Source organism: Lepidochelys kempii, chromosome 3 (genome assembly GCF_965140265.1).
Source record: "Lepidochelys kempii isolate rLepKem1 chromosome 3, rLepKem1.hap2, whole genome shotgun sequence".
In the NCBI taxonomy this organism is placed as follows: Eukaryota; Metazoa; Chordata; order Testudines; family Cheloniidae; genus Lepidochelys; species Lepidochelys kempii.
The window spans coordinates 175173191-175192785 of NC_133258.1; the positions used below are offsets into that span (position 1 = coordinate 175173191).

Sequence of the window (19595 nt, forward strand, 5' to 3'; positions counted from 1 at the left end):
CACAGGCCACCAACAGCACCCAGCACCCACGCACAAAACCCAACCGCTGAAATTACACCAAAATATTGTAGCCCGCAGGAGACTAAACTGTTATGTGCCACAGAGAAAGAAGAGGCGGGACCAAAGGGCCCCAGTGCCTGAGGCACTGCCTATGCTAAGATTCACCTGTGGCGTGGGAGGCCATTGACTGCCATAAGTGCAGGGGGTGGAGTGGCTGTGCAGAGGTTGCTCAGCACCACATGTACCCCAAGATAGGGGAGTGGCCCTACAAAGACTGTTAGAAGATGGGCCAGGGACAAACAAAGCTGAGGGCCACAGGATCTATCTTGCTCTAATCCAGTGGTCCTTACATACCTTGCACATCGTATTCAGGAGCAGTAGCTGCCATTCCAGTCCAGAGACTGGAGCAGTGACTGCAGCATGTGTGGGAGAGCTGTGGTGCCATGTTCTCCGTGTCCCCTTGCCCTTCTCCCACATAAAGTCTGATTATTTGGATGTTGTCAGTTGGATCCAAAGGCTATTGAAGTCAATGAAGTCTTATCATTGACTTCAGATCAGGCCCTTTGCATTGGTGAAGTGAGTTATCAGTCAGTTTAAGGGTTAAATCAAAATGCACAAATGAATCTACAGGGTATAGAATCTAAATAATAGCTGATAAATAAGAGTGGGCTCAAATTATTGCTTATATGCACACACCGGGGCTGAATTTGGCACGTTGTGTCTCCAATAGACTGCCTATCATTTCTGTTTTTAATATTTTAGGGCCAGATCTTCAGTTGTTGTAAATAGACTTAGTTTCACTGACTGATTAGTTTGTTGAGGCTATCTAGCTTATAGTTCTAAGCTTAAGAATTATTTCGTTGTTACCCAAAATATCCTCAAAAATGCCCCAGAGAAACCATACCTTAGGGAAACAGGTAAAAGAATGTGAAGAACTGAAATTATCATCAAGAAAAGATGAGGCATGTTGTATTGCTTTTGCCTTTTCTCTGATTGCATTGAACGAATCAGTGTTCCAAAATAGTCTTCTGATTATTAAATTTTATTTATTCTCCTCACTTTTGGCTAAATATGTGTATTGTTTTCTGAACAGGTGGAATTAACTGGACATAGCATATTTGACTTTACTCACCCATGTGACCATGAGGAAATTCGAGAGAATCTGAGTTTGAAAACTGGTAAGAAAAAGGTTAAAATCTTTGATGTATTTTTCTTCTTTGCCTTTTAAACACCCCAATAAAGCAGCTAACAGATAGCAGAAGTTAGATAGTGGCCACGGGCAAATGGGAATGTTAACACCTGGAGTAGTATTTGGCATCAACGTTTCCACTGTTTTTAAAACTTTGTGATTAAATATAACAGCACTGAGAACTGTGTGTTCTGGTGCTTTCTTGTTTCCAGCCTAAAACAGATGCAACATCTTCACTTATAATAGTTCACAAAGATTATGTACCACAAGCTGAAATACGGGTTAAAAATGAACAGGGCTCCTGTACCATTTAAATCTTTACACCCCAAACCTGTGCAAAATACTCTGCATGGGTGGACCATTGCACTTGTACAGAGTCCTGCTTGATTCTGAGGCTCTGCATGGGCACAGGAGTCTGCCCACATGAAGTAGTTTGCATGATTGGGGATTTAGCATGGGATTCAATGGGACTAAAGTGCCAGAAAGGTCTAATACTTTACCCTAGGAGTGGATTTATTTTTCACACTAGTGCTAAATATTACTTAAACCAAGAGTACGCAGGGCACAGGTCTTGATGTGGAAGGTGGTAATTTGAGAACCAAACAATCTGTTATCTACAAATCCTTTATGCATAAAAACAAAAGAGAGAATTTTAAAAAGCAACACAAACATCCCCTAATCCCCACAAAAAATGTATTAGTCAAGAATTTGCCTTTTTCCCTCACCTTAGGTCCAGGCTTTGGAAAGAAAAGCAAAGAGATATCCACAGAGCGTGACTTCTTCATGAGAATGAAATGCACTGTTACCAACAGAGGCAGAACTGTAAACCTCAAATCTGCCACATGGAAGGTATCACATTTTAGCTATAACAAGTTTTATTGATGAAAGTCAGACTGTCTTTTCAGAGTCTTTTAAACTAATGCCCTGTTATAAAATCATTATTTGTTTCAGGTCTTGCACTGCACTGGGCAAGTTAAGGTGTATAACACTTGCCCTCCTCACACCCTGTGTGGATATAAGGAGCCTCTCCTCACCTGCCTTATAATAATGTGTGAACCCATTCAGCACCCGTCAAACATGGATATCCCACTGGACAGCAAGACTTTCTTGAGTCGCCATAGCATGGACATGAAATTTACCTACTGTGATGACAGGTAAAGAGTCTACTGACTGTTCCTTCCCCAGGAGGTTTCTGATTTATCTTTATTAACAAAACAACCAATTAATAGGAAACAACAGTCTTCCTTCGCAGTGTTCTTTTTATTTGAACAGGTTAAATTATTTCACACTAACAAGAGTGAAATTCTTCCACTGGCTGTTCCTGCAGACCTGAAAAGGAACAGTTTTGAGCAATGTCAGTATCCATTTGGATTTCTAATTTGGAATCAACAGGTTAACCAGGGATGATTCCTTCAGTGGGTGGCTAGTCTCCCCTACCATAGATCTCCAACCCACCCTGAACACTAGGAGAGGAGTTTCCATAAGGTCTCATACAGTGGGGAGACAATCCCTTTCTTTCCTACCCATGGCAACTGTAATCTCCACACAGCCTTGGAAAACTGTAATTAAAATTTACCAATTTAGGCACAGAGGGTCAAATTAAAATGTGATGCACAAGGGGGAGATTGTAAAATCCATGTTGGTAAATGTGTGTGAGATTATGGAGGTGAGTCTAGAGCAGTGGTCTCCAACCTTTTTATATCCAAGATCACTTTTTGAATTTAAGTGCAACCCGGGATCTACGCCACCCCTTCCCCAAAGCCCCGCCCCACTCACTCCATCCCCCCTCTCTCCGTCACTCCATCCCCCACCCTCACTCACTTTCACCGGGCTGGGGTAAGGGGTTGGGATTTGGGAGGGGGTGCGGCCTCTGGGCTGGGGCCAAGGGTTCGCAGTGTGGAAGCGGGCTCTGGGCTGAGCCTGGGGCAGGGGATTGGAGTGCGGAGGGGGTGAGGGGTGCAAGCTCTGGTAGGGAGTTTGGATGCAGGATGGGGCTCTGGACTGGGGAAGAGTGTTGGGGTGAAGGAGAATCATAGAATCATAGAATATCAGGGTTGGAAGGGACCTCAGGAGGTCATCTAGTCCAACCCCCTGCTCAAAGCAGGACCAATCCCCAATTAAATCATCCCAGCCAGGGCTTTGACAAGCCTGACCTTAAAAACTTCTAAGGAAGGAGATTCCACCACCTCCCTAGGTAACGCATTCCAGTGTTTCACCACCCTCCTAGTGAAAAAGTTTTTCCTAATATCCAACCTAAATCTCCCCCACTGCAACTTGAGACCATTACTCCTTGTTCTGTCATCCACTACCACTGAGAATAGTCTAGATCCATCCTCTTTGGAACCACCTTTCAGGTAGTTGAAAGCAGCTATCAAATCCCCCCTCATTCTTCTCTTCTGTAGACTAAACAATCCCAGTTCCCTCAGCCTCTCCTCATAAGTCATGTGTTCCAGTCCTCTAATCATTTGTGTTGCCCTCTGCTGGACTGTCTCCAATTTTTCCACACCCTTCTTGTAGTGTGGGGCCCAAAACTGGACACAGTACTCCAGATGAGGCCTCACCAATGTCGAATAGAGGGGGGAGTATGGGGTGCTGGCTCTGTGAGGGGGGCCAGAGCTGGGAGTTGGGGTGCAGGAGGGAGTATAGGGGTGCTGGCTCTGGGAGGGAGCTCAGAGCTGGGGGTTGGGGTGCAGGAAGGGGTATGGGGGTGCTGGCTCTGGGAGGGGGCTCAGGGTTGGAGCTTGGGGTGCAGGAGGGGGTATGAGGTGTGGCCTCCTGCCGAACAGCACTTACCTCCGGCAGTTCCCATTTGGTGACGCAGCGTGGCTGCCATTAAGTCAGGCTACCTGCCTAGCCTGGCCCCATGCCGCTCCTGGAAGGGGCCAGAGTGTCCCTGCGACCCCAGGGAGAGGGCGGGGGGCACGTGGATCTGCACGCTGCCCCTCTCTGCAAGCACTGCCTCCACAGCTCCCATTGCCACAGCTCCCTGTTCCCGGCCAATGAGAGCTGTGGGGGCAGTGCTTCCAGGCAAGAGCTGCATGCAGAGGGAGACCCCCCTGCCCCGTGGGGCTGCGCTGGCCGCTTCCGGGAGCAGCGTGAGGCTGGGGCAGGTGGGGAGCCTGCCTTAGCGGCAGCCACATTGCACCACCAGAGATCGCGATTGACTGGAAGAGCCTCTAGGATCGACCAGTCGATCACTATCAACTGGTTGGTGACCACTAGTCTAGAGTGAATCTAAATTGGTTTAACATGTGTGACCAGGAAGGACTGGAAGGAGGTGTAATGTACACCAACATAAGTGTCCTCTTGGCTCTAGGGTGGCCGAAAACTGAACACCCTCCCCCTGCCCTCTGCCCTGCCCCTACCCCACCACTTCTCTGAGGCCCGTCCCTGCTCACTCCATCCTCTTGTCACTCGCTCTCCCCCACCCTCACTCATTCATTCATTTTCACTGGGCTGAGGCAGGGGGTTGGGGTGTGGGAGGGGGTGAGGGCTCTGGCTGGGGATGTGGGTTCTGGGGTGGGGGTGGAGCTGGGGCTGGGGCTGGCAATGAGGGGTTCGGAGTGTGGGAGGGGACTCTGGGCTGAGGCAGGGGGTTGGGGTGTGGGAGGGGGTGAGGGCTCTGGCTGGGGATGTGGGTTCTGGGGTGGGGGTGGAGCTGGGGCTGGGGCTGGCAATGAGGGGTTCGGAGTGTGGGAGGGGACTCTGGGCTGAGGCAGGGGGTTGGGGTGTGGGAGGGGGTGAGGGCTCTGGCTGGGGATGTGGGTTCTGGGGTGGGGGTGGAGCTGGGGCTGGGGCTGGCAATGAGGGGTTCGGAGTGTGGGAGGGGACTCTGGGCTGAGGCCGGGGGTTGTGGTGTGGGAGGAGGTGACACCTCCAGCTGGGGGTGCAGGCTCCAGGGTGGGGCCAGAAATGAGGGGTTCAGGATGCAGGAGGGGGGTCCAGGCTGGAGCATGGGAGGCTCGGGGTGTGGGCTCCGAGTAGTGCTTACCTCAGGCGACTCCTGGAAGCAGCAGGCATGTCTCTGCAGCCCCTAGGTAGAGGCATGGCCAGGCGGCTCTGTGCACTCCCTCTGTCTGCAGGCGCCACCCCCACAGCTCCCAATGGCCATGGTTCCTGGCCAGTGGGAGTTGCAGAGCTGCCGCTCAGGCCTCCCCTCTGCCTAGGGGCCACAAGGATATGCCGGCTGCTTCTTTAGCCCCTACTGTGCCGCCAACTGGACTTTTTACCCGATGCCTGGCAACCCTACTTGGCTCACTTATGCTCCCCTCTGAATTGGACCAAAATCTGCTCCCTGGCCCTTTACCATGATGATTGATAAGGGGGAAAAATGAGATTTTCACTGTCATATTTAAAATAAATATATATTCTCCCTTGCAAGTAGAATATTGCAAGCTCACTGGTAGCAGATGAGACAATTCAAAGCAATATCATTAGCCCTTTAGTTCTTAAGAGCTTTACTGGTAACATAAATCCATTTTTGTTGTTTTTTAAAAGTGAGTTAATATTAACTTGTTCCTACAGCCCTTACTCATGTGCTTTCCCATATTTTTTGGATACAAATTAAGTGCTGGGTCACTTGGGTCAGTATGGTGGGTCAGTATCAGCTGGCTAATCCCGTAGGTATGGTATTTTCCAATGGAGAATTTGTAAGAATTCTGTAATAGGTATGCTACAGCTATAAAACAGAGATGCCTTTCTTTTGCCAAGTGAAAGGCAATTAATCTTTGATGTGTATTCCTCCCCTTTTAATTTTGCAAGATCGTGTACTTTTCTGGTGATTCTGACTTAATGACCCAGGACCAAAAGTCTTGTCTCAAACTTTCAACTTTTGGGTTAATACTTCTGCCCTTTACTGACTCTGACACCAGGTTATACTTGTTGACTGTGTTGGCCCCAATCTTGCAAACACTTAGGGCTTGGCTACACTAGCAAGTTAGAGCGCATTAAAGCAGCCCCGGGCACCCTAACTCCCGATGTGTCCACACTGGCAAGGCACATAGAGTGCCTGGACTCTGCAGCTGGAGCGCTTCTGGTAATCCACCTCCACGAGAAGCATAGAGCTCGCTGTGCTCCAAGCTGAAACACCCTGGCATCAGTGTGGACAAGGTGTTGCATTACTGTGCTGTGATTGGCCTCCGGAAACGTCCCATAATCCCCTGAAGTCAAGTGGCCACTTTTCTCATTGTTTTGAAATAAGCTGCAGGAATGCGGATATCCCTTTCAAAGCTCTGTTTCCTTATCTGCTACAGGACAAAGCAAATCCTTACTGTGGAATGCTGCTGTTGTGAGTGTGTGTGAGAGAGAGGGTGGGGGAGAGGGCTCTGCTGCTGTCTGAACTTACAAGACAGCATGCTGACACTCTCTCAGCCCCCCCAAACCCACTCTCTCTCCCCCCCATACACACAACACACTCCCTGTCACACTCCACCCTCCTCCCCATTTGAAAAGCACATTGCAGCCACTTGCACACTGGAATAGCTACCACAATGCACTGCTCTCTGTGGCACTGCAAGAGCTGCTAATGTAGGGTGGCTAGACAGCAAGTGTGAAAAATCGGGACGGGGGTATGGGGTAATAAGCGCCTATGTAAGACAAAGCCCCAGATATCGGGACTGTCCCTATAAAATCAGGACATCTGGTCACCCTATGCTAATGTGGCCATGCCAGTGCACTTGCAACTGACAATGTAAACACACAGCAGCATTTTCCCTGCTGTGGTCTCCGAAGGCTGGTTTAACTCCCAGTGCTCTATATGTGCAAGTGTAGCCATATGCAAGCAACACAGGAGCAGTGTCATTGAAGTCAGCATGGTTGTCATTGGGACTTGACACATGCTTAATGTTAAGCACATGCATAAGTGTGTGCAGGATTGAGGATTTGGTTAGTTAATTTCTTTGGTGCTTTGAAGGCTCTTAAATGGTTGCCAGCAACAGTTTTAGTACTTTTCATAATGTTGTGAAGCAGCCACAGAAGTGAGTAATTTTGGCAGCTACGAATGTAAGAAAGATTAGAAATGTACCATATGACTGGATAAAGGCAACTTGTGACTGAGATCATTGCTTCCTTCAGACTTAGTAGCAAACATATCATTATTAGAAATATACTCTGAACATTGCAACATCAGTCTACTCTGCTTGGACAGGGAGAAAGCAATAGTGTAATAGGAGGTAGCTACCTTACTTTCTTTTGCTTTTTAAAAAGATGTTGGAATTCTCAGAGAGTGAATGCAAGGGCTGGGACTAGTGATATCCTGCCTCCCAGCAGTGAAGAGCAGACTGCATGTGAAGCACACAGGTAGATGAGCACCATGTGCTTGAAAGTATCCAGTGGTGGATGTGTGGGGAGCTCTTAGAATTAACAGCAATGACCTGATTGTCAAAAGAGAGTTCTAAATTGTCTTCAAAGTTTCTATATGACCTTGATTGTGTGCACACATCCTGACACCCATACACATTCGAAAGCTAAGTTCCCACAGGGAAATTCCTTGAGTACAACTTATGTAGCACCTTTGAAAATTTCTCTCATGAGATGTTGTGGTGAGATAATTTAAAAAAATTATTTGAAAACCTAAAGTTGATGCAGTATCATTTAAAAACAAGATGTTGCTATTGAAAAAATGTATAGCACTGACTCATAGTGAAAAGGGGACTGCAAACAGGGCAGTTTGAGAGGGGGGAAAAAGGAAATTCCCCTGCTAAACGAACAAGGTGTGAGTACTAATCTTGGGGTGAGTGAGTTTGTTTGGCTGTTTGTGTTTTTCCTTCTCTTTCAAGTTATTTCAGTTACAGGGTCAGCTGGGATTGTGTGTCTGGGGACTGTTTGAGCCTTTGTTTCCTGGATCATGGAATCACAGAAGATTAGAGTTGGAAGAAACCTCAGGAGGTCATCTAGTCCAACCGCCTGCTCAAAGCAGGACCAACACCAACTATCATCCCAGCCAAGGCTTTGTCAAGCCGGGCCTTAAAAACCTCTAAGGATGGAAATTCCACCACTTCCCTAGGTAACACATTCCAGTGCTTCACCACTCTCCTAGTGAAATAGTTTTTCCTAATATCCAAACTAGACTTCCCCCACTGCAATTTGAGACCATTACTCCTTGTCCTGTCATCTGCCACCACTGAGAATAGGCAAGCTCCATACTGTTTGGAACCCCCGTTAAGGTAGTTGAAGTCTGCTCTCAGATTCCCCCCTCACTCTTCTCTTCTGCAGGCTAAACAAGCCCAGTTCCCTCAGCTTCGCCTCATAAGTGCCCCAGCCCCCTGATCATTTTCATTGCTCTCTGCTGGACTCCCTCCATTTGTCCACATCCTTTCTGTAGTGGGGGGCCCAAAGCTGGACGCAGTACTCCAAATGTGGCCTCACCAGCACCGAATAAAGGGGAATAATCAGTTCCCTCGATCTGCTGGCAATGCTCCTACTAATGCAGCCCAATATGCTCTTAGCCTTCTTGGCAACAAGGGCACACTGCTGACTCATATCCAGCATCTCATCCACTGTAATCCCCAGGTCCTTTTCTGCAGATCTGCTGCTTAGCTAGTTGGTCCCCAGCCTGTAGCGATGCATGGGATTCTTCCGTCGTAAGTGCAGGACTCTGCACTTTCATTGTTGAACCTCATCAGATTTCTTTTGGCCCAATCCTCCAATTTGTCTAGGTCACTCTGGACCCTCTCTCTATCCTCCAGCGTATCTACCTCTCCCCCCAGCTTAGTGTCATCTGAGAACTTGCTGAGAGTGCAATCCATCCCATCATCCAGATCATTCATAAAGATGTTGAACAAAACCAGCCCCAGAACCGACCCCTTGGGCACGCCACTTTGATATGGGCTGCCAACTAGACATTGAGCTGTTGATCACTACCCGTTGAACCTGACAATCTAGCCAGCTTTCTATCCACCTTGTAGTCCGTTCATCCAATCGATACTTTTTTAACTTGCTGGCAAGAATACTGTAGGAGACCATATCAAAAGCTTTGCTAAAGTCAAGATATATCACATCCACTGCTTTCCCCATATCCACAGAGCCAGTTATCTCATCATAGAAGGCAATCAGATTGGTCAGGCATGACTTGCCCTTGGTGAATCCATGTTGACTGTTCCTGATCACCTTCCTCTCCTCCAAGTGCTTCAAAATGGTTTCTTTGAGGCCCTGCTCCATGATTTTTGCAGGGACTGAGGTGAGGAGATCATCCTTGATCAGCCTCAATCAGCCTTGCGATCACCCTCCCCCTGTGTGATTAACGAGGGGGTAGGGCTGACCTAGTAGAAAAGGCCTTAAAAGCCAGAGGCTGAGCGACCAAGGGGATCTAGCGAACAGGGGACTGCAAACAAGGGACTGCAAACAGGGGAGTTTGGGAAGGAGTTTGTGGGTGGAAGACATAATATGATCACTATGATTAGGAAGTGCTGCATCACCAGTGCCAACGCTGCTCCTGTCTCCTCCACCTGCACCTGTATCTAGACAGACAACCTACCCTGGATCCTGGTGTGGATTTGCAGAGACTGTAGCCTGCATTCCCCACTCTCAGAAAGCCAGACTGGGGGGACCATCCAATGCGAAAGGTGCCTGCTGGTGGAATCTCTTGGGACACAGGTGGGAGAGCTACAGAAGGAGGTGGCTAGGCTGGGCAGCATCCATGCTCATATGGAGACATCCATAGATCCATAGATCCATAGATATTAAGGTCAGAAGGGACCATTATGATCATCTAGTCTGACCTCCTGCACAATGCAGGCCACAGAATCTCACCCACCCACTCCTGCAATAAATCTCTCACCTATGTCTGAGCTTACTGAAGTCCTCAAATCATGGTTTAAAGACTTCAAATCCTGGAGTGCTTACTCTATTTTCACTCAGTCCCAACTCAGGCAAACTTCTTGTGTATCAGCAACAGCTCAGTTCCCGTCACCAAAGTTTTAGTCCAGGTGATGGTGTTAGGGGCAGCTTGGTATTCAGACTTTAGGTTGGGCTTGCAGGATTATTGCTCAGGAAATGAAATCTTTTTAGACTCGGACCACTTTTGATCTGGAACACCACCTTAATTAGACAATCACTTTGCTGACGGGGATTTTGTGCTCAGAACAAACACTGGGAGAAAACACTCTTGCTAAGTTATCTCTTCTTATGTGAACCACAACACTTCCTCAAATGCTTGGAATCACCTTCTGTTCTTAGAAGCAAAGAAAACAAGACAGTAGAAACACAGTTGTTCCCTCTTCAGTTCTTCCTGTCCTAACTGCCCCTTGCTCTACAGGAAATTGATATCATCCATATGTCTATCCAGCTACAGAGGACTGCTGTCACACCACCGGGAGAGGAAGATATGGCTTAGTCACACGGAGGATACTGGCTGTTGGTTACTTCTGGCACCAGGCAGTGCTCCACCCCTACTCCCAACCTACCCACCATGGTGATGGAAAACCATTATGCTGCCCTGGCAATGAGCAATGAGGAATCACTCCCCAAAGATGGAGGAGGAGAAGCCATGTACCCCCAAGGCTGGGAGGATTGCAGCCACCACTCCCAGGAGGAAATGTAGGGTAGTGGTGGTGGAGACATCCATATGGCTATCCAGCTACAGAGGACTGCTGTCACACCACCGGGAGAGGAAGATATGGCTTAGTCACACGGAGGATACTGGCTGTTGGTTACTTCTGGCACCAGGCAGTGCTCCACCCCTACTCCCAACCCACCCACCATGGTGATGGAAAACCATTATGCTGCCCTGGCAATGAGCGATGAGGAATCACTCCCCAAAGATGGAGGAGGAGAAGCCATGTACCCCCAAGGCTGGGAGGATTGCAGCCACCACTCCCAGGAGGAAATGTAGGGTAGTGGTGGTTGGTGACTTTCTTTTGAGGGGCACGGAGGCACCCATCTGTTGCCCTGACATGGCATCCCACGAGGCATGCTGCCAGCCAGGGGCCCATATCCGAGATGTTACGGAGGGATTGTCGAGGATCATCCGGCCCTCTGACTACTACCCCATGCTACTCATCCATGTGGGCACTAATGATACTGCAAGGTATGACCCTCAACAGATCAGAAGTGACTACAGGGCTCTGGGAGTAAGGGTGAAGGAGTTGGGAGCACAGCTTCAATCCCTCTGGTCAAGGGTAGGGGCTCAGTCAGAGACAGATACATCCTGGAGGTGAATGCCTGGCTGCAAGGATGGTGTCGCCAGGAGGGCTTCGGCTTCCTGTTCCAGGAAGAAGTACTGCTAAACAGAGATGGGGTCCACCTATCGAGGAGGGAGACAAGCATATTTGGATACAGATTGGGCTTTAAACTAGGTTTGAAGGGGGCACCAAAACCTAGTTTGGGGTGACCAAAGCCCATAGATAAGTCAAAAACATGGAGATCTGGGAGAACAGTCAGAATTTGGGGAGAGCATGGGCTGTTATAGCAGGGATAATGGAGAGACAAGACAGAACTTGGGGTGGGGGAAACAAATCAGTATCTTAGATGAATGTATAATAATGCGAGAAGTATGGAGAATAAGCAGGAAGAACTTGAAATGCTTGTAAATCTGGTGGGATAATATGTATGACTGAAATATTGGTATAGAAGGGAACAGCTTGCACAGGAAGGACAGGCAGGAAAAAAGAGTGGAGGTGTTGCCTTACATATTAAAAATGTATACACTTGGACTGAGGTTGAGATGGAAATAGGAGACAGACTTGTTGAAAGTCTCTGGGGAAGGATAAAAGGGGTGAAAAACAAGGGTGATGTCAGGGTAGGGGTCTACTGCAGACCACCTAACCAGGAAGAAGAGGTAGATGAAGCTTTTTTTAAACAACTAAGAAAATCATGCAAAGCCCAGGACTTGGGGGTGATGGGGGACTTCAACTACCAGACATCAGCTGGGAAAACAACACACCAGGGCACAGATTATCCAACAAGTTCTTGGAATGTATTGGAGACATTTTTTTATTTCAGAAGGTAGAAAAAGCTACTAGGGGAGAGGCTGTTCTAGGTTTGATTTTGACAAATAGGGAGGAATTGGTTGAGAATTTGAAAGTGGAAGGTAGCCTGGGTGAAAGTGATCCTGAAATGATAGAGTTCATGATTCTAAAGAATGGTAGGAGAGAGAACAGAGAAATAAAGATAATGGATTTCAAAAAGGCAGACTTTAGCAAACTCAGGGAGTTGGTAGGTAAGAAATAACACAAGTATGTAGGGACAAAATTAGAAGGGCCAAGGCACAAAACAAGATCAAACTAGCTAGAGACATAAAGAGTAATAAGAAAACATTCTACAAATACATTAGAAGCAAGAGGAAGACCAAGGACCGGGGAGGCCCGTTACTCAAGGAGAGAGAAAAAACAGTAACAGAAAATGTGGAAATGGCAGAGGTGCAGAGGTGTTTAATGACTTCTTTGTTTTGGTTTTCACCAAGAAGGTTGGTGGTGATTGGACGTCTAACTTAGTGAATGCCAGTGAAAATGAGGTAGGATCAGAGGCTCAAATAGGGAAAGAACAAGTTAAAAATTACTTAGACAAATTAGATGTCTTCAAATCACCAGGGCCTGATGAAATGAATCCTAGAATGCTCCAAGAGCTGACTGAGGAGATATCTGAGCCATTAGCGATTATCTTTGAAACGTCATGGAAGATGGGAGAGATTCCAGAATACTGGAAAAGAGAAAATATAGTGCCCATCTATAAAAAGGGAAATAAGGACAGCCTGGGGAATTACAGACCAGTCAGCTTAACTTCTGGACCCAGAAAGATAATACAGCAAAAAATTAAGCAATCAATTTGCAAACACCTAGAAGATAATAAGGTGATAATTAACAGTCAGCATGGATTTGTCAAGAAAAAATCTTGACAACCCAACCTGATAGCTTTCTTTGACTGGGTAACAAGCCTTGTGGATGGGGGGAAGTGGTAGAAGTGATATATCTTGACTTTAGTAGAGTTTTTGATATTGTCTCACATGACCTTCTTATAAACAAATTAGGGAAATTCAACCTAGATGGAGATATGGTAGGTGAATTACTGTTTGGAAAACCATTCACAGAGAGTAGTTTTAATAGTGGTTCACAGTAATACTGGAAGGGCATAATGAGTGGGGTCCCGCAGGGATCAGTTCTGGGTCCAGTTCTGTTCAATATCTTCATCAGTGATTTAGATAATAGAGAGTACACTTATAAAATTTGCAGACGATAGCATGTTGGGAGGAGTTGCAAGTGCTTTGGAGGATAGGATTATAATTCAAAATGATCAGACAAACTGGAGAAATGGTCTGAAGTAAATAGGATGAAATTCAATAAGGACAAATGCACAGTACTCCACTTAGGAAGGAACAATCAGTTGCGCACATACAAAATGGGAAATTTCAGAGTAGCAGCCATGTTAGTCTGTATCCGCAAAAAGAACAGGAGTACCTGTGGCACCTTAGAGACTAACAAATTTATTTGAGCATAAGCTTTCGTGAAGTGAGCTGTAGCTCACGAAAGCTTATGCTCAAATAAATTTGTTAGTCTCTAAGGTGCCACAAGTACTCCTGTTCTTAAAATGGGAAATGACTGCCTAGGAAGGAGTACTGCAGAAAGGGATCTGGGGGTCATAGTGGACCACAAGCTAAATATGAGTCAACAGTGTAACACTGTTTTAAAAAAGCAAACATCATTCCGGGATGTATTAGCAGGAGTGTTGTAAGCAACACACGAGAAGTAATTCTTCCGCTCTACTCCACACTGATGAGGTCTCAACTGGAGAATTTTGTCCAGTTCTGGGTGCCACATTTCAGGAAAGATGTGGACAAATTGGAGAAAGTCCAGAGAAGAGCAGGAAAAAGGATTAAGGGTCTAGAAAACGTGACTTATGAAGAAAGATTTTTTAAAATAGGTTTGTTTAGTCTGGAAAAAAGAAGACTGAGGGGGGACATGTTTTCAAGCACATAAAAGGTTGTTATAAGGAGGAGGGAGAAAAATTATTGTTCTTAACCTCTGAGGATAGGACAAGAAGCAATGGGTTTAAATTGCAGCAAGGGAGGTTTAGGTTGGACAATAAGAAAAACTTCCAACTGTGACAGTGGTTAAGCCCTGGAATAAATTGCCTAGAAAGGTTGTGGAATCTCCATCATTGGAGATTTTTAAGAGCAGGTAAGACCAACACCTGTCAGGGCTGGTCTAGATAATACTTAGTCCTGCCATGAGTGCAGGGGCCTGGACTAGATGACCTCTTGAGGTCCCTTCCAGTTCTGTGATTCTATAAAGAGCAATGTGCCTCACGACTATCAAAGCCATAAATTGATCTTGGTGGCAGACCTGTGGGGAGCAGGAGGCTCTCCACTGCATTGTAGCATTCGCCCATCTCCCCCAGATTTTATTTTGGGAGTATTTAAAAATGAGACCTCAAGCTGTTGATACTTGCCCTTCAAAGATTCACTGTCTTTAAAACAAGGCTATATATAGACACAATTCAGCCCTTGACTTGGAGCTTTCAGTCCTGCCTTATATAGCATGAGTTGCTTTACAGGGCAGGTTTTTGTAACTTTACTGCCTTAGTAACACAATAGCAGGTGCTGAAAGCACTGATTTGCTGTCTCCTCTCAGCTGATTTTTTCCTTAAAGTACTTCACAAGAGACACTGGTTTCTCTCTATATGTTAGTGGATAGTTATTTTGTGTGTGTTGTTCCTCTTTTATCGAGGTGATAATATAATTGTTAGAAATGTGAAATGTCAGCACAGAAAAGGAGAAGTGAGAAACCTCACACCGAGTATGTATCAGTTTGGTCTCAGGAAATCCTTGTGGCTCAGTTTTCCTGTCCAGTGGTGGATAAACTTCATCCAACAGAAAACTCCTCAGCAGCACCAGAAAAATGAAGAACAATCAAAAATCCCTGCCAAGACCCATCAAAAGCAACAGCCTGGGCAACCTGCATGGGGGAGGACTCACACAAGAGAAATAAATCCAGTTCTGAAAGGAAGTTGGAAGAAGAGGCATGTGCCAGTCCCAAGCCTAACTCCCTCCAAGATACCCAGCCACTTCCAGATCAGGCAGTGAGGCAAAGAGACTGGCACAGCCCAGCTCTCCAGCAAGCCTTCGTGCTTCTTGCCAGACTTGGATTATTCTTCTAGGAGTTTTTCTTTTCTGGAGCAAGGTTGGGGAGTTTGACAGGCATTTCTTGAATTTGGTTGTTGTCTTGTTTTAGGGTCCTGCTGATGTGCTTTCTGCTAGGTGAAGTTTACAAACATCCTTGAGAGAAACAAGCAGCCATAAGGAATTCCTGAGACACTGTTGCATAGAATGTGTGATGGTTCAGAGAGGTGGCTTGATTGTGGTCTGTAAGTACGTACACAAGAATATTTCTGTTAGCAGAGGGTTCTTTAATCTAGCAGACAAAGTCATAGCCAGATCCAGTGGTTGGAAGCTGAAGGTAGACAAATTCAGACTAGAAATAAGATGCCCATTTTTAGTGAGAGTAATTAATCATTGGAGCAACTTACCTAGGGTTGTGGTGGATTCTCCATCACTTGGAGTCTTTAAATCAAGATTGGAGGTCTTCTTCCTTCAAGATATGCTGTAATTCAATGACAAGTTATTTAAAATTGATGCAGAAATCATTGGCTGAAATTGGCCGGTGTTGTACAGGATGTCAGATGATCACAAGGGTTCCTTCCAGCCGTAACATTTATGAACTTGTGTGCCTAATTGTATTTTGGGTTTCAGTGGCATTTGCATACCTTACCAATTACATTTTCAACCTGATAGAAACATTGGAGTGGGGTGCGGGGAAGACTTCACCACAGTATTTTTAGCCCTTAGCCTTGACCTTTGAGAAGTCAGTGTGTCTTTAATGTCTCTTGGAATTACAGACCAAGGAAGGAAAAAGCCACCTGAAAATAACACACATTATGAACAGAATTGTTTGTAAGTGGAATGTTTTGTTCTGAGAGATCTGAATTGGATGCATCATGATAGTTCTTAAAACAAAAATGTTTGCTCATGATCTAGTTTGGACAAAAATAATGCAGCCATTCAACCCTTTTTTCACAGGCTAGTCACTACTTATAAGTCATTAAAAACATCCCAAGGGGCTTATGATGGGTTGCCCCCCTTTAAGGTGCCACCTGATGTACTGGGATACCACTGAGCCCACCTGTTCCAACAGCCTGGGCCCCCTTTATTCTTTCCTGCTGAGCCAGGCTCTTAAGCTTCCTCTAGCATACACACAGGCAGGGCCACACCCAGCTGCAGAAAGACACAGACACCAAGATCAGCTCTGGGAAGACTCCGTTTAAGGGACTTGCCCCAGCAATCAGGTGCCCACCTCTCTTGGAGTGCAGACCCAAAGGTATATTGTCTTGCACTGTATAGAAAGATCTGCACAGTGCAAGCTCATAAAAATTCACCCTCTCCCTCAATGTGAAGAGAGAGATGCACAGCTTCTTGCCCCGCCCCCCCCCCAGATATGAATTGCACAAATTGGGTTATGTTATAAACAAAATAAATGTATTAACAATAAAAGGCAGATTTTAAGTGATTATACGGGATAGCAAACAGAACAAAGCAGATTACTGAGCAAATAAAACAAAACATGCATACGAAGCTTAAGATCTTAAAGAGACTGGTTTCAAGAAGTAATTTCTCACCCTAAATGTTGTTTTAGATAATTTGCAGAGTTTCTGTAACGTAGAGTTCCAGTTATTTCTTCTTACAGACAGGACCCCCTGTCTCAGTCTGGACTCACCCCTGCCTTTCCCCTCAGGTTAGCTCCAGGTACTTTCAGCAGTCTTTCTTCTTGGGTAGGCAATGGAGGAGAGTCCAGATTAACCCCCTCCCCAGCCTGAAAAGGGATTTACCTAAAGTGGAAAACCTTAGTTTGATCCCCATCCCCCTACAGAGGAAAAGTACCAGCAATGTCGAAGGTGATATTTTGTATAGGTGACAGGACCACTTGACCTGGTAGTGTCACAGCTATATCCCAGGATGCCTCTCAGGAAGGAGAGAGATTAGTATCTTCACAGTCTTAATGTTTCTTCGTAATGGCCCATCAAGGCTGTGATGGCTGCTTGTCTGGTGGGTGTCTCCCAGATACACACACAGTTGTAATTGCTACATAGTCAGTATTCCTAACTTTAGATACAGAAAGGATACATGCATACAAATTGGATAATCACATTCAGTGCATCATAACCTTTCCAATGATGCTTTACAAGACCCATGTTGCATAAAATATATCTTAGGCCATATTCATATCATAACGATATTTCTATGAAGAATATGGGGTGTAACATCACAGGGCTGAAGCAACAGCACCTTGTCATGACTTCAGTTGCCACATCTCCATGTCATGATATCAGAACATCAAAAGGCATCCAACTTGAGGGCATGTTGCAACAGTTTTGTCTTGGAGTCTAAACAAAGATGACCATGTTCTAATGGAAAATAGGTGCCATGAGTTACACTCAGAAATTGGCTCTTCTCTTACAGTAGTCTTCATGTGTGTGCAATACAAAAAACAGTCAATACCACTGTACCTGAGAAAGTATGCCATGACTGGCTGGCTGCTGTGAAAATATTCATTTAGCAATTTTCATTTTAAATGGTACTTAAAGTTCTGTTTATGAATCTGGTTTTGACCGGTGAAGGATGGTCTCCCATTATCATTATCTCCCATCATGATAACAGTAGATAAGGGGCAAACCTCTACACTCATCATGCTCCTAGGTTTCTTAGTAGCAATTGAAATTTCTACTTATGGGATGTTTCTCTTCTGCGTCAGACATTCGGTAGGGAAAATCCTTGAAATGGTCTGAATTTTTCTTGAGGCCTGTACTGATGGGCGACCCCTCCTGTACCAATAGGACACCTCTGGAGTGTACTGTAAGATTCATTCCTCTCTTGTGACCTATTCAGTATCTGCTTGCAGCTGCTGGGACAAATTGTGAGACTTAATGCTATAAATTGCAATTATGAGCAGAGAGCAATCAACTCTGTTTATCTTTGTATCACACACAACACCACTGTCACCCAGCTGTCCCAATATCTGGCCAGTGTCAGCACATAGATGAGAAGTTGTTGGCTGGAGCTAACTTCAAACAAGATGAAGGTTACACGGGGAAATTTACAGGGAAATACTTAAAAGAGCTTGTCACCTCCGTACTATCTCCTCTGATTGAGGATGTCTATCTCCAGATTATTTTAACAATCTACAGTATAGGAGTCCTTCTACGCTCCTCACTCACACTAGAATTTCTCATAGCACCAGCCACAAGAAACACTTTTTGTGGCTAGCTAGAAAACGTTGCCCCATCAGTTACTAGAATGATCTGGTCTCAATCATATGTCCTCATTATCTCCAGATTGGATTATTGCAATCAGTATGCTTTTTTCAAGGCTTCCTAGAGGCACACCTTGACTGTTAACCATTGATAATGACTCTCTGGGAATGGTTTTCCAACCAGGTATACACCCACCTTATAGTAGCCCCATCCAGGTTGTAGTTCCCTAGTTTGTTTATGAGAAGGTCATGCGAGGTCTTACTAATATCAAGATATACCATATCTACCGCTTATCCCCTCTCCACAAAGCTTGTTACCCTGTCAAAGAAAGCTATTAGGTTTGACATGATTTGTTCTTGACAAATCCATGCTGACTATTACTTATCACCAAGATACTTATATTTGTAATAACTGCCAAAGATCATGCGAATCTCAGATTGAACTATTCAGTCACATGAGACATTGCAAACCATGTACCATCAACCATCATAGGCTGCAATTCCCACCGTCTCTCGCAGATGAAAGGATGCCAACAATGAACAAAAAATTTGGACAGCACTCCTGCTGATACTTGCTTTGTGTTCTCAGTTAACATTTGTATTTCAAAGGTTACATGGCTGCCAATTAGAGGAACAGTAGTAATTTTAGTTGAGGTGTGAGTAGTGGGAAAGAACTTTGCTATCCCTTCTACCTCTCTTTTAAAATGTAAGTATTTATGGAATTTTTCTTTTGATGGACTGCCTCTTGTGTTTTATGACCCCAATCCTTCTCTCAGTTACGTCTAAAGGGCCAGGCTCTGAATTCAGTTATTCTGGTAATAACATATCTCAGAATCCAGTAAAACAACAAAGAGACATGCACTGATCCCTGGAAGCAGAAATGTGACCCAATTGCTATTTTATCAATGTAGTTTTTAGAGCTGTTCTACTCTTTCCTTTTTTAATTGTAGTAAAAACATTGTGGGATATTAGTGACACACAGCAAGGCTTTGTGGTTAAGGCACAATACTGGAAATCAGATGATCTGGGGTCTGTTCCTGGATCTGTCAGGCACCGACTGACTGTGTGACCTTAGATAAGTCACTTCCCCTCTTTGCCATTTAGTAAAATGCATGCATGGAAAATTCCCTACCTCAAAGGCTGTTGTGAGGCTAAGTTCATTAAAGGTGAAC

General features: G+C 45.5%; 1 protein-coding gene across 8 annotated transcripts in view; it reads left to right on the forward strand.

Moving 5' to 3' along the window:
- Positions 1-19595, forward strand: part of EPAS1 (endothelial PAS domain protein 1) — a 150877-nt gene that overhangs the window by 102726 nt on the left and 28556 nt on the right. For all 8 annotated transcript variants that reach the window (XM_073339108.1, XM_073339112.1, XM_073339113.1 and 5 more), the window contains 3 exons: positions 1094-1178; positions 1920-2038; positions 2141-2343. In XM_073339108.1, coding sequence (XP_073195209.1) covers positions 1094-1178; positions 1920-2038; positions 2141-2343 — 407 coding nt within the window. The remainder of the gene's footprint in view (positions 1-1093; positions 1179-1919; positions 2039-2140; positions 2344-19595) is intronic.